The sequence below is a fragment of the Chiloscyllium plagiosum genome, unplaced genomic scaffold (assembly GCF_037043375.1).
Source record: "Chiloscyllium plagiosum isolate Xiang-an unplaced genomic scaffold, Cpla_swu_hap1 HiC_scaffold_51, whole genome shotgun sequence".
Taxonomy (NCBI): Eukaryota; Metazoa; Chordata; class Chondrichthyes; order Orectolobiformes; family Hemiscylliidae; genus Chiloscyllium; species Chiloscyllium plagiosum.
The window spans coordinates 3,331,535-3,343,897 of NW_028270189.1; the positions used below are offsets into that span (position 1 = coordinate 3,331,535).

The window sequence follows — 12,363 nt, forward strand, 5'->3', positions numbered from 1 at the left end:
GGGGTGGCAGGGACGGAGGCCAGTGTGAGGGACTGATGGAGAGGATGAATGGGGGGTCAGAATGATGGAGAAGGGAGGGGAGTGAGGGAGGGAGAGAAAGTGGAAGTGTGAGCAAGTGGTGAGACAGGGGGGGATTGGAGGGGAGTGTGGATTGGACGGAAAGTGGATTGAGGGACTCTGGGTTGGATGGAGGGGTGTGTAGGATGAGGGAGAGTGGATTGAGGGGAGCGTAGGATGAGGGAGAGTGGATTGAGGGACTCTGGGTTGGTTGAGGGGAGCGTAGGATGAGGGAGAGTGGATTGAGGGACTCTGGATTGGTTGAGGGGAGTGTCGGATGAGGGAAAGTGGGTTGAGGGACTCTGGGTTGGATGAGGGGAGTGTAGGATGGGGAGAGTGTGTTGAGAGGGGTGTTGGATGAGGGAGAGTGGGTTGAGGGGAGTGTAGCATGGGGGAGAGTGGGTTGAGGGGGGTGTTGGATGAGGGAGAGTGGGTTGAGGGGAGCGTAGGATGAGGGAGAGTGGATTGAGGGACTCTGAGTTGGATGAGGGGAGTGTAGGATGAGGGAGAGTGGGTTGAGGGACTCTGGGTTGGATGAGGGGAGTGTAGGATGAAGGAGAGTGGATTGAGAGGAGTGTAGGATGAGGGAGAGTGGATTGAGAGACTCTGGTTTGGATGAGGGGAGTGTAGGATGAGGGAGAGTGGAATGAGGGACTCTGGGTTGGATGAGGGGAGTGTAGGATGAGGGAGAGTGGGTTGAGGGACTCTGGGTTGGATGAGGGGAGTGTAGGATGAGGGAGAGTGGGATGAGGGACTCTGGGTTGGATGAGGGGAGTGTAGGATGAGGGAGAGTGGGTTGAGGGACTCTGGGTTGGATGAGGGAGAGTGGGTTGAGGCACTCTGGGTTGGATGAGGGGAGTGTAGGATGAGGGAGAGTGGGTGGAGGGGAGTGTAGCATGAGGGAGAGTGGGTTGAGGGACTCTGGGTTGGATGAGGGGAGTGTAGGATGAGGGAGAGTGGGATGAGGGACTCTGGGTTGGATGAGGGGAGTGGGATGAGGGACTCTGGGTTGGATTGAGGGGAGTGTAGGATGAGGGAGAGTGGGTGGAGGGGAGTGTAGGATGAGGGAGAGTGGGTTGAGGGACTCTGGGTGGGATGAGGGGAGTGTAGGATGAGGGAGAGTGGGATGAGGGGAGTGTGGGTTGAAGGACTCTGGGTTGGATGTGGGGAGTGTAGGATGAGGGAGAGTGGGATGAGGGACTCTGGGTTGGATGAGGGTGGTGTAGGATGAGGGAGAGTGGGTTGGGGGGTGTAGGATGAGGGAGAGTGGGATGAGGGGAGTGTAGGATGAGGGAGAGTGGGTTGAGGGGGGCGTAGGATGAGGGAGAGTGGGATGAGGGACTCTGGGCTGGATGAGGGGAGTGGGTTGAGGGGAGTGTAGGATGAGGGGAGTGTAGGATGAGGGAAGTGAGTTGAGGGGAGTGTAGGATGAGGGAAGTGGGTTGAGGGGGGTGTAGGATGAGGGAGAGTGGGTTGAGGGACTCTGGGCTGGATGAGGGGAGTGGGTTGAGGGGAGTGTAGGATGAGGGGAGTGGGTTGAGGGGAGTGTAGGATGAGGGAAGTGGGTTGAGGGGGGTGTAGGATGAGGGGAGTGGGTTGAGGGGGGTGTAGGATGAGGGAGAGTGGGTTGAGGGACTCTGGGCTGGATGAGGGGAGTGGGTTGAGGGGAGTGTAGGATGAGGGGAGTGGGTTGAGGGGGGTGTAGGATGAGGGAGAGTGGGTTGAGGGGGGTGTAGGATGAGGGAAGTGGGTTGAGGGGGGTGTACGATGAGGGAGAGTGGGTTGAGGGACTCTGGGCTGGATGAGGGGAGTGGGTTGAGGGGGGTGTAGGATGAGGGGAGTGGGTTGAGGGGAGTGTAGGATGAGGGGAGTGGGTTGAGGGGAGTGTAGGATGAGGGGAGTGGGTTGAGGGGAGTGTAGGATGAGGGGAGTGGGTTGAGGGGAGTGTAGGATGAGGGGAGTGGGTTGAGGGGGGTGTAGGATGAGGGGAGTGGGTTGAGGGGAGTGTAGGATGAGGGGGGTGGGTTGAGGGGGGTGTACGATGAGGGAGAGTGGGTTGAGGGGGGTGTAGGATGAGGGAAGTGGGTTGAGGGACTCTGGGCTGGATGAGGGCAGTGGGTTGAGTGGGGTGTAGGATGAGGGGAGTGGGTTGAGGGGAGTGTAGGATGAGGGGAGTGGGTTGAGGGGGGTGTTGGATGAGGGAGAGTGGGTTGAGGGACTCTGGGCTGGATGAGGGCAGTGGGTTGAGTGGGGGGTAGGATGAGGGGAGTGTAGGTTGGGGGGTGTAGGTTGAGGGCAGTGGGATGAGGGACTCTGGGTCGGATTGAGGGGGGTGTAGGATGAGGGGAGTGGGTTGAGGGGAGTGTAGGATGAGGGGAGTGGGTTGAGGGGAGTGTAGGATGAGGGGAGTGGGTTGAGGGGAGTGTAGGATGAGGGAAGTGGGTTGAGGGGGGTGTAGGATGAGGGAGAGTGGGTTGAGGGACTCTGGGCTGGATGAGGGCAGTGGGTTGAGTGGGGTGTAGGATGAGGGGAGTGTAGGTTGGGGGGTGTAGGTTGAGGGCAGTGGGATGAGGGACTCTGGGTCGATTGAGGGGGGTGTAGGATGAGGGAGAGTGGGTTGAGGGGGGTGTAGGATGAGGGAGAGTGGGTTGAGAGGGTGTTGGATGAGGGATAGTGGGTTGAGGGACTCTGGGTTGGATGAGGGGAGTGTAGGATGAAGGAGAGTGGATTGAGAGGAGTGTAGGATGAGGGAGAGTGGATTGAGAGACTCTGGTTTGGATGAGGGGAGTGTAGGATGAGGGAGAGTGGAATGAGGGACTCTGGGTTGGATGAGGGGAGTGTAGGATGAGGGAGAGTGGGTTGAGGGACTCTGGGTTGGATGAGGGGAGTGTAGGATGAGGGAGAGTGGGATGAGGGACTCCGGGTTGGATGAGGGGAGTGTAGGATGAGGGAGAGTGGGTTGAGGGACTCTGGGTTGGATGAGGGAGAGTGGGTTGAGGGGGGTGTAGCATGGGGGAGAGTGGGTTGAGTGGAGTGTAGGATGAGGGAGAGTGGGTTGAGGGGAGTGTAGGATGAGGGAGAGTGGGTTGAGGTGAGTGTAGGATGAGGGAGAGTGGAATGAGGGACTCTGGGTTGGATGAGGGGAGTGTAGGATGAGGGAGAGTGGAATGAGGGACTCTGGGTTGGATGAGGGGAGTGTAGGATGAGGGAGAGTGGGTTGTGGGACTCTGGGTTGGATGAGGGGAGTGTAGGATGAGGAAGAGTGGGATGAGGGGAGTGTAGGATGAGGGAGAGTGGGTTGAGGGGGGCGTAGGATGAGGGAGAGTGGGATGAGGGGAGTGTGTTGAGGGACTCTGGGCTGGATGAGGGGAGTGGGTTGAGGGGTGTGTAGAATGAGGGAGAGTGGGTTGAGGGACTCTGGGCTGGATGAGGGGAGTGGGTTGAGGGGGGTGTAGGATGAGGGAGAGTGGGTTGAGGGACTCTGGGCTGGATGAGGGGAGTGGGTTGAGGGGAGTGTAGGATGAGGGGAGTGGGTTGAGGGGAGTATAGGATGAGGGAATTGGGTTGAGGGGGGTGTAGGATGAGGGGAGTGGGTTGAGGGGGGTGTTGGATGAGGGAGAGTGCGATGAGGGACTCTGGGTCAGATTGAGGGGGGTGTAGGATGAGGGAGAGTGGGTTGAGGGGGGTGTAGGATGAGGGACAGTGGGTTGAGGGGGGTGTAGGATGAGGGGAGTGGGTTGAGGGGGGTGTAGGATGAGAGGAGTGGGTTGAGGGGCTGTAGGATGAGGGGAGTGGGTTGAGGGGAGTGTAGGATGAGGGGAGTGGGTTGAGGGGCTGTAGGATGAGGGGAGTGGGTTGAGGGGGGTGTAGGATGAGGGAGAGTGGGTTGAGGGACTCTGGGCTGGATGAGGGGAGTGGATTGAGGGGGGTTAGGATGAGGGAGAGTGGGTTGAGGGACTCTGGACTGGATGAGGGGAGTGGGTTGAGGGGGGTGTAGGATGAGGGAGAGTGGGTTGAGGGGGGTGTAGGATGAGGGGAGTGGGTTGAGGGGGGTGTAGGATGAGGGAGAGTGGGTTGAGGGGGGTGTAGGATGAGGGAAGTGGGTTGAGGGACTCTGGGCTGGATGAGGGGAGTGGGTTGAGGGGGGTGTAGAATGAGGGAGAGTGGGTTGAGGGACTCTGGGCTGGATGAGGGGAGTGGGTTGAGGGGGGTGTAGGATGAGGGAGAGTGGGTTGAGGGGGGTGTAGGATGAGGGAGAGTGGGTTGAGGGACTCTAGGCTGGATGAGGGGAGTGGGTTGAGGGAGGTGTAGGATGAGGCACAGTGGGTTGAGGGGAGTGTAGGATGAGGGGAGTGGGTTGAGGGGGGTGTAGGATGAGGGAGAGTGGGTTGAGGGACTCTAGGCTGGATGAGGGGAGTGGGTTGAGGGGGGTGTAGGATGAGGGGAGTGGGTTGAGGGGGGTGTAGGATGAGGGGAGTGGGTTGAGGGGGGTGTAGGATGAGGGAAGTGGGTTGAGGGGGGTGTAGGATGAGGGAGAGTGGGTTGAGGGACTCTGGGTTGGATGAGGGGAGTGGGTTGAGGGGAGTGTAGGATGAGGGGAGTGGGTTGAGGGGAGTGTAGGATGAGGGAGAGTGGGTTGAGGGGGGTGTAGGATGAGGGGAGTGGGTTGAGGGGGGTGTAGGATGAGGGAGAGTGGGTTGAGGGGGGTGTAGGATGAGGGAGAGTGGGTTGAGGGACTCTGGGCTTGATGAGGGGAGTGGGTTGAGGGGAGTGTAGGATGAGGGGAGTGGGTTGAGGGGAGTGTAGGATGAGGGAAGTGGGTTGAGGGGGGTGTAGGATGAGGGAGAGTGGGTTGAGGGACTCTAGACTGGATGAGGGGAGTGGGTTGAGGGGGGTGTAGGATGAGGGAGAGTGGGTTGAGGGACTCTGGGCTTGATGAGGGGAGTGGGTTGAGGGGAGTATAGGATGAGGGAAGTGGGTTGAGGAGGGTGTAGGATGAGGGGAGTGGGTTGAGGGGGGTGTTGGATGAGGGAGAGTGCGATGAGGGACTCTGGGTCAGATTGAGGGGGGTGTAGGATGAGGGAGAGTGGGTTGAGGGGGGTGTAGGATGAGGGACAGTGGGTTGAGGGGGGTGTAGGATGAGGGGAGTGGGTTGAGGGGGGTGTAGGATGAGGGACAGTGGGTTGAGGGGAGTGTAGGATGAGGGAGAGTGGGTTGAGGGGGTGTAGGATGAGAGGAGTGGGTTGAGGGGGGTGTAGGATGAGGGAGAGTGGGTTGAGGGACTCTGGGCTGGATGAGGGGAGTGGGTTGAGGGGGGTTAGGATGAGGGAGAGTGGGTTGAGGGACTCTGGGCTGGATGAGGGGAGTGGGTTGAGGGGGGTGTAGGATGAGGGAGAGTGGGTTGAGGGGGGTGTAGGATGAGGGGAGTGGGTTGAGGGGGGTGTAGGATGAGGGAGAGTGGGTTGAGGGGGGTGTAGGATGAGGGAGAGTGGGTTGAGGGACTCTAGGCTGGATGAGGGGAGTGGGTTGAGGGGGGTGTAGGATGAGGGGAGTGGGTTGAGGGGGGTTTAGGATGAGGGAAGTGGGTTGAGGGGGGTGTAGGATGAGGGAGAGTGGGTTGAGGGACTCTGGGTTGGATGAGGGGAGTGGGTTGAGGGGAGTGTAGGATGAGGGGAGTGGGTTGAGGGGGGTGTAGGATGAGGGAGAGTGGGTTGAGGGGAGTGTAGGATGAGGGAAGTGGGTTGAGGGGGGTGTAGGATGAGGGGAGTGGGTTGAGGGGGGTGTTGGATGAGGGAAGTGGGTTGAGGGGGGTGTAGGATGAGGGGAGTGGGTTGAGGGGGGTGTTGGATGAGGGAGAGTGCGATGAGGGACTCTGGGTCAGATTGAGGGGGGTGTAGGATGAGGGGAGTGGGTTGAGGGGGGTGTAGGATGAGGGAGAGTGGGTTGAGGGGGTGTAGGATGAGGGAGAGTGGGTTGAGGGGAGTGAGATGAGGGGTGTAGGATGAGGGGAGTGGGATGAGGGGATGGGTTGAGGGGGGTGTAGGATGAGGGAGAGTGGGTTGAGGGGCTGTAGGTTGAGGGTGTGTAGGATGAGGGGGTGTAGGTTGAGGGGAGTGGGATGAGGGGAGAGGGATGAAGGGGTGTAGTTTGAGGGGGGTGTAGGTTGAGGGGGTTTAGGTTGAGGGGAGTGGGATGAGGGAGTGTAGGTTGAGGGAGGTGTATGATGAGGGAGTGTAGGTTGAGGGGGGTGAAGGATGAGGGGGTGTAGGATGAGGGAGAGTGGGATGAGGGAGTGGGCTGAGGGAGTGGGATGAGGGAGTGGGATGAGGGAGTGGGCTGAGGGAGTGGGATGAGGGAGTGGGATGAGGGAGTGGGATGAGGGCAGTGTAGGATGAGGGAGTGGGATGAGGCAGTGGGATGAGGGAGTGGGATGAGGGAGTGGGATGAGGCAGTGGGATGAGGGAGTGGGATGAGGGAGTGGGATGAGGGGGTGGGATGAGGGAGTGGGATGAGGGGGTGTAGGATGAGGGAGTGGGATGAGGAGGTGTAGGATGAGGGAGTGGGATGAGGGAGTGGGAGGAGGGGGTGGGCTGAGGGAGTGTAGGATGAGGGAGTGGGATGAGGGAGTGGGCTGAGGGAGTGGGATGAGGGAGTGGGATGAGGGCAGTGTAGGATGAGGGAGTGGGATGAGGGAGTGGGATGAGGCAGTGGGATGAGGCAGTGGGATGAGGGAGTGGGATGAGGGGGTGGGATGAGGGAGTGGGATGAGGGAGTTGGATGAAGGGGTGGGATGAGGGAGTGGGATGAGGCAGTGGGATGAGGGAGTGGGATGATGGTGTAGGATGAGGGAGTGGGATGAGGGAGTGGGATGAGGGAGTGGGATGAGGGGTGGATGAGGCAGTGGATGAGGGAGTGGGATGAGGGACTCTGGGTCAGATTGAGGGGGTGTAGGATGAGGGGAGTGGGTTGAGGGGGGTGTAGGATGAGGGAGAGTGGGTTGAGGGGTGTAGGATGAGGGAGAGTGGGTTGAGGGGAGTGAGATGAGGGGTGTAGGATGAGGGGAGTGGGATGAGGGGATGGGTTGAGGGGGGTGTAGGATGAGGAGAGTGGGTTGAGGGGGTGTAGGATGAGGGAGAGTGGGTTGAGGGGAGTGAGATGAGGGGTGTAGGATGAGGGGAGTGGGATGAGGGGATGGGTTGAGGGGGGTGTAGGATGAGGGAGAGTGGGTTGAGGGGCTGTAGGTTGAGGGTGTGTAGGATGAGGGGGTGTAGGTTGAGGGGAGTGGGATGAGGGGAGAGGGATGGAAGGGGTGTAGTTTGAGGGGGTGTAGGTTGAGGGGGTTTAGGTTTGAGGGGAGTGGGATGAGGGAGGTGTAGGTTGAGGGAGGTGTATGATGAGGAGTGTAGGTTGAGGGGGGTGAAGGATGAGGGGGTGTAGGATGAGGGAGAGTGGGATGAGGGAGTGGGCTGAGGGAGTGGGATGAGGGAGTGGGATGAGGGAGTGGGATGAGGGGTGGGATGAGGGGTGGGATGAGGGAGTGGGATGAGGGCAGTGTAGGATGAGGGAGTGGGATGAGGCAGTGGGATGAGGAGTGGGATGAGGGAGTGGGATGAGGCAGTGGGATGAGGGAGTGGGATGAGGGAGTGGGATGAGGGGGTGGGATGAGGGAGTGGGATGAGGGGGTGTAGGATGGAGGGAGTGGGATGAGGAGGTGTAGGATGAGGGAGTGGGATGAGGGAGTGGGAGGAGGGGGTGGGCTGAGGGAGTGTAGGATGAGGGAGTGGGATGAGGGAGTGGGCTGAGGGAGTGGATGAGGGAGTGGGATGAGGGCAGTGTAGGAATGAGGGAGTGGGATGAGGGAGTGGGATGAGGCAGTGGGATGAGGCAGTGGGATGAGGGAGTGGGATGAGGGGGTGGGATGAGGGAGTGGGATGAGGGAGTTGGATGAAGGGGTGGGATGAGGGAGTGGGATGAGGCAGTGGGATGAGGGAGTGGGATGATGGTGTAGGATGAGGGAGTGGGATGAGGGAGTGGGATGAGGGAGTGGGATGAGGGGGTGGGATGAGGGCAGTGGGATGAGGGAGTGGATGAGGGAGTGGGATGAGGGAGTGGATGATGGTGTAGGATGAGGGAGTGGGATGAGGGAGTGGGATGAGGGAGTGGGCTGAGGGAGTGGGATGAGGGGGTGGGATGAGGCAGTGGGATGAGGGAGTGGGATGAGGGAGTGGGATGAGGGAGTGGGATGAGCAGTGGGATGAGGGAGTGGGATGAGGGTGTAGGATGAGGAGTGGGATGAGGGAGTGGGATGAGGAGTGGGATGAGGGAGTGGGATGAGGGTGTAGGATGAGGGAGTGGATGAGGGAGTGGGATGAGGGTGTAGGATGAGGGAGTGGGAATGAGGGAGTGGGATGAGGGAGTGGGATGAGGGAGTGGGATGAGGCAGTGGGATGAGGGAGTGGGATGAGGTGAGGATGAGGGAGTGGGATGGAGGGAGTGGGATGAGGGTGTAGGATGAGGGGAGTGGGATGAGGGAGTGGGATGAGGCAGTGGGATGAGGGAGTGGGATGAGGCAGTGGGCTGAGGAGTTGGATGAGCATTGATGAGGGAGTGGGATGAGGCAGTGGGCTGAGGGAGTGGGATGAGGGTGTAGATGAGGGAGTGGGATGAGGGAGTGGGATGAGGCAGTGGGATGAGGGAGTGGGCTGAGGCAGTGGGCTGAGGGAGTGGGATGAGGGTGGTAGGATGAGGGAGTGGGATGAGGCAGTGGGATGAGGGAGTGGGATGAGGGAGTGGGATGAGGGAGTGGGCTGAGGCAGTAGGATGAGGGAGTGGGATGAGGGAGTGGGATGAGGGAGTGGGCTGAGGGCATGGGATGAGGGAGTGGGATGAGGGTGTAGGATGAGGGAGTGGATGAGGGGAGTGGGATGAGGGTGGATGAGGGAGTGGGATGAGGGAGTGGGATAGGCAGTGGGATGAGGGGGTGGGATGAGGGAGTGGGATGAGGGAGTGGGCTGAGGCAGTGGGATGAGGGAGTGGGATGAGGGAGTGGGATGAGGGGGTGGGATGGGGGTGGGCTGAGGGAGTGGGCTGAGGCGGTGGGATGAGGGGGTGGGATGAGGGAGTGGGATGAGGCAGTGGGCTGAGGGAGTGGGATGAGGGAGTGGGATGAGGCAGGGGGATGAGGGAGTGGGATGAGGGAGTGGGCTGAGGCAGTGGGATGAGGGAGTGGGATGAGGGAGTGGGATGAGGCAGTGGGATGATGGTGTAGGATGAGGGAGTGGGATGAGGGGGTGGGATGGGGGTGGGCTGAGGGAGTGGGATGAGGGAGTGGGATGAGAGAGTGGGATGAGGGAGTGGGCTGAGGCAGTAGGATGAGGGAGTGGGATGAGGGAGTGGGATGAGGGAGTGGGCTGAGGCAGTGGGATGAGGCAGTGGGATGAGGGAGTGGGATGAGGGAGTGGGCTGAGGCAGTGGGAGCTCTCACCGGGTAGATCCCCAGGATCCAGAGGCTGAGGCGCCTGCGCTTTGCCGCCCGGACATTGCGAAGGAGAAAGCCCATCTCCTCGAGGAAGAGGATGAGGATGAGGAGGGTGAGCACAGCCGGAATGATGAAGATCCACAGGTCGGACTGAATCGCTGGGGGATCAGATCAGATCAGATCAGATCAGGGACAGAGTGCGAGGGGGAGTACGGAGCACCCAGCTCCCTCAACACTGGCTGCTCCCTCAAATTCACTCAGCTCCTCAAACACCCCCAACACAATCACTCAACTCATAGTCCCAACCACTGGGTCTTTATCCCGTTCCCCCTCTCTCCCCGACTCCCCCTCTGGGTCTTTATCCCGTTCCCCCTCTATCCCCGTCTCCCCCTCTGGGTATTTATCCCGTTCCCCCTCTATCCCCGTCTCCCCCTCTGGGTCTTTATCCCGTTCCCCCTCTATCCCCGTCTCTGGGTCTTTATCCCGTTCCCCCTCTATCCCCGTCTCCCCCTCTGGGTATTTATCCCGTTCCCCCTCTATCCCCGTCTCCCCCTCTGGGTCTTTATCCCGTTCCCCCTCTATCCCCGTCTCTGGGTCTTTATCCCGTTCCCCCTCTATCCCCGTCTCCCCCTCTGGGTATTTATCCCGTTCCCCCTCTATCCCCGTCTCCCCCTCTGGGTCTTTATCCCGTTCCCCCTCTATCCCCGTCTCCCCCTCTGGGTATTTATCCCGTTCCCCCTCTATCCCCATCTCCCCCCTCTGGGTCTTTATCCCATTCCCCCTCTATCCCCGTCTCCCCCTTTGAGTCTTTATCCCATTCCCCCTCTATCCCTGTCTCCCCCTTTGGGTCTTTATCCCGTTCCCCCTCTATCCCCGTCTCTGGGTCTTTATCCCGTTCCCCCTCTATCCCTGTCTCCCCCTCTGGGTATTTATCCCGTTCCCCCTCTATCCCCGTCCCTGGGTCTTTATCCTGTTCCCCCTCTATCCCCGTCTCCCCCCTCTGGGTCTTTATCCCGTTCCCCCTCTATCCCCGTCTCTGGGTCTTTATCCCGTTCCCTCTTTATCCCCGTCTCCCCCTCTGGCTCTTTATCCCGTTCCCCCTCTATCCCCGTCTCCCCCTCTGGGTCTTTATCCCGTTCCCCCTCTATCCCCGTCTCCCCCTCTGGGTCTTTATCCCGTTCCCCCTCTATCCCCGTCTCTGGGTCTTTATCCCGTTCCCCCTCTATCCCCGTCTCCCCCTCTGGGTATTTATCCCGTTCCCCCTCTATCCCCGTCTCCCCCTCTGGGTCTTTATCCCGTTCCCCCTCTATCCCCGTCTCCCCCTCTGGGTATTTATCCCGTTCCCCCTCTATCCCCATCTCCCCCCTCTGGGTCTTTATCCCATTCCCCCTCTATCCCCGTCTCCCCCTTTGAGTCTTTATCCCATTCCCCCTCTATCCCTGTCTCCCCCTTTGGGTCTTTATCCCGTTCCCCCTCTATCCCCGTCTCTGGGTCTTTATCCCGTTCCCCCTCTATCCCTGTCTCCCCCTCTGGGTATTTATCCCGTTCCCCCTCTATCCCCGTCCCTGGGTCTTTATCCTGTTCCCCCTCTATCCCCGTCTCCCCCTCTGGGTCTTTATCCCGTTCCCCCTCTATCCCCGTCTCCCCCTCTGGGTCTTTATCCCGTTCCCCCTCTATCCCCGTCTCTGGGTCTTTATCCCGTTCCCCCTCTATCCCCGTCTCCCCCTCTGGGTCTTTATCCCTTTCCCCCTCTACCCTCGTCTCCCCCCTCTGGGTATTTATCCCGTTCCCCCTCTATCCCCGTCTCCCCCTCTGGGTCTTTATCCCGTTCCCCCTCTATCCCCGTCTCTGGGTCTTTATCCCGTTCCCCCTCTATCCCCATCCCTGGGTCTTTATCCCATTCCCCCTCTATCCCCGTCACTGCGTCTTTATCCCGTTCCCCCTCTATCCCCGTCTCCCCCTCTGGGTCTTTATCCCGTTCCCCCTCTATCCCCATCTCTGGGTCTTTATCCCGTTCCCCCTCTATCCCCGTCTCCCCCTCTGGGTCTTTATCCCATTCCCCCTCTATCCCCGTCACTGCGTCTTTATCCCGTTCCCCCTCTATCCCCATCTCCCCCCTCTGGGTCTTTATCCCATTCCCCCTCTATCCCCGTCTCCCCCTTTGGGTCTTTATCCCGTTCCCCCTCTATCCCCATCACTGCGTCTTTATCCCGTTCCCCCTCTATCCCCGTCTCCCCCTCTGGGTCTTTATCCTGTTCCCCCTCTATCCCCGTCTCCCCCTCTGGGTCTTTATCCCGTTCCCCCTCTATCCCCGTCTCCCCCTCTGGGTCTTTATCCTGTTCCCCCTCTATCCCCATCTCTGGGTCTTTATCCCGTTCCCCCTCTATCCCCATCTCTGGGTCTTTATCCCGTTCCCCCTCTATCCCCGTCTCCCCCTCTGGGTCTTTATCCTGTTCCCCCTCTAACCCCGTCTCCCCCTCTGGGTCTTTATCCCATTCCCCCTCTATCCCCGTTTCCCCCCTCTGGGTCTTTATCCCGTTCCCCCTCTATCCCGTATCCCCCACTGGGTCTTTATCCCATTTCCCCTCTATCCCCGTCTCTGGGTCTTTATCCCGTTCCCCCTCTATCCCCGTCTCCCCCTCTGGGTCTTTATCCCGTTCCACCTCTATCCCCATCTCTGGGTCTTTATCCCGTTCCCCCTCTATCCCCGTCTCCCCCTCTGGGTCTTTATCCCGTTCCCCCTCTATCCCCGTCTCCCCCTCTGGGTCTTTATCCCGTTCCCCCTCTATCCCGTATCCCCCACTGGGTCTTTATCCCATTTCCCCTCT

At 59.9% G+C, this 12,363-nt stretch overlaps 1 protein-coding gene across 1 annotated transcript in view; it reads right to left on the reverse strand.

The window, feature by feature from the left end:
• Positions 1-12,363, reverse strand: part of LOC122546842 (organic solute transporter subunit alpha) — a 72,505-nt gene that overhangs the window by 59,191 nt on the left and 951 nt on the right. Inside the window, exon 2 of the mRNA XM_087985258.1 lies at positions 9,542-9,693. Coding sequence (XP_087841384.1) covers positions 9,542-9,693 — 152 coding nt within the window. The remainder of the gene's footprint in view (positions 1-9,541; positions 9,694-12,363) is intronic.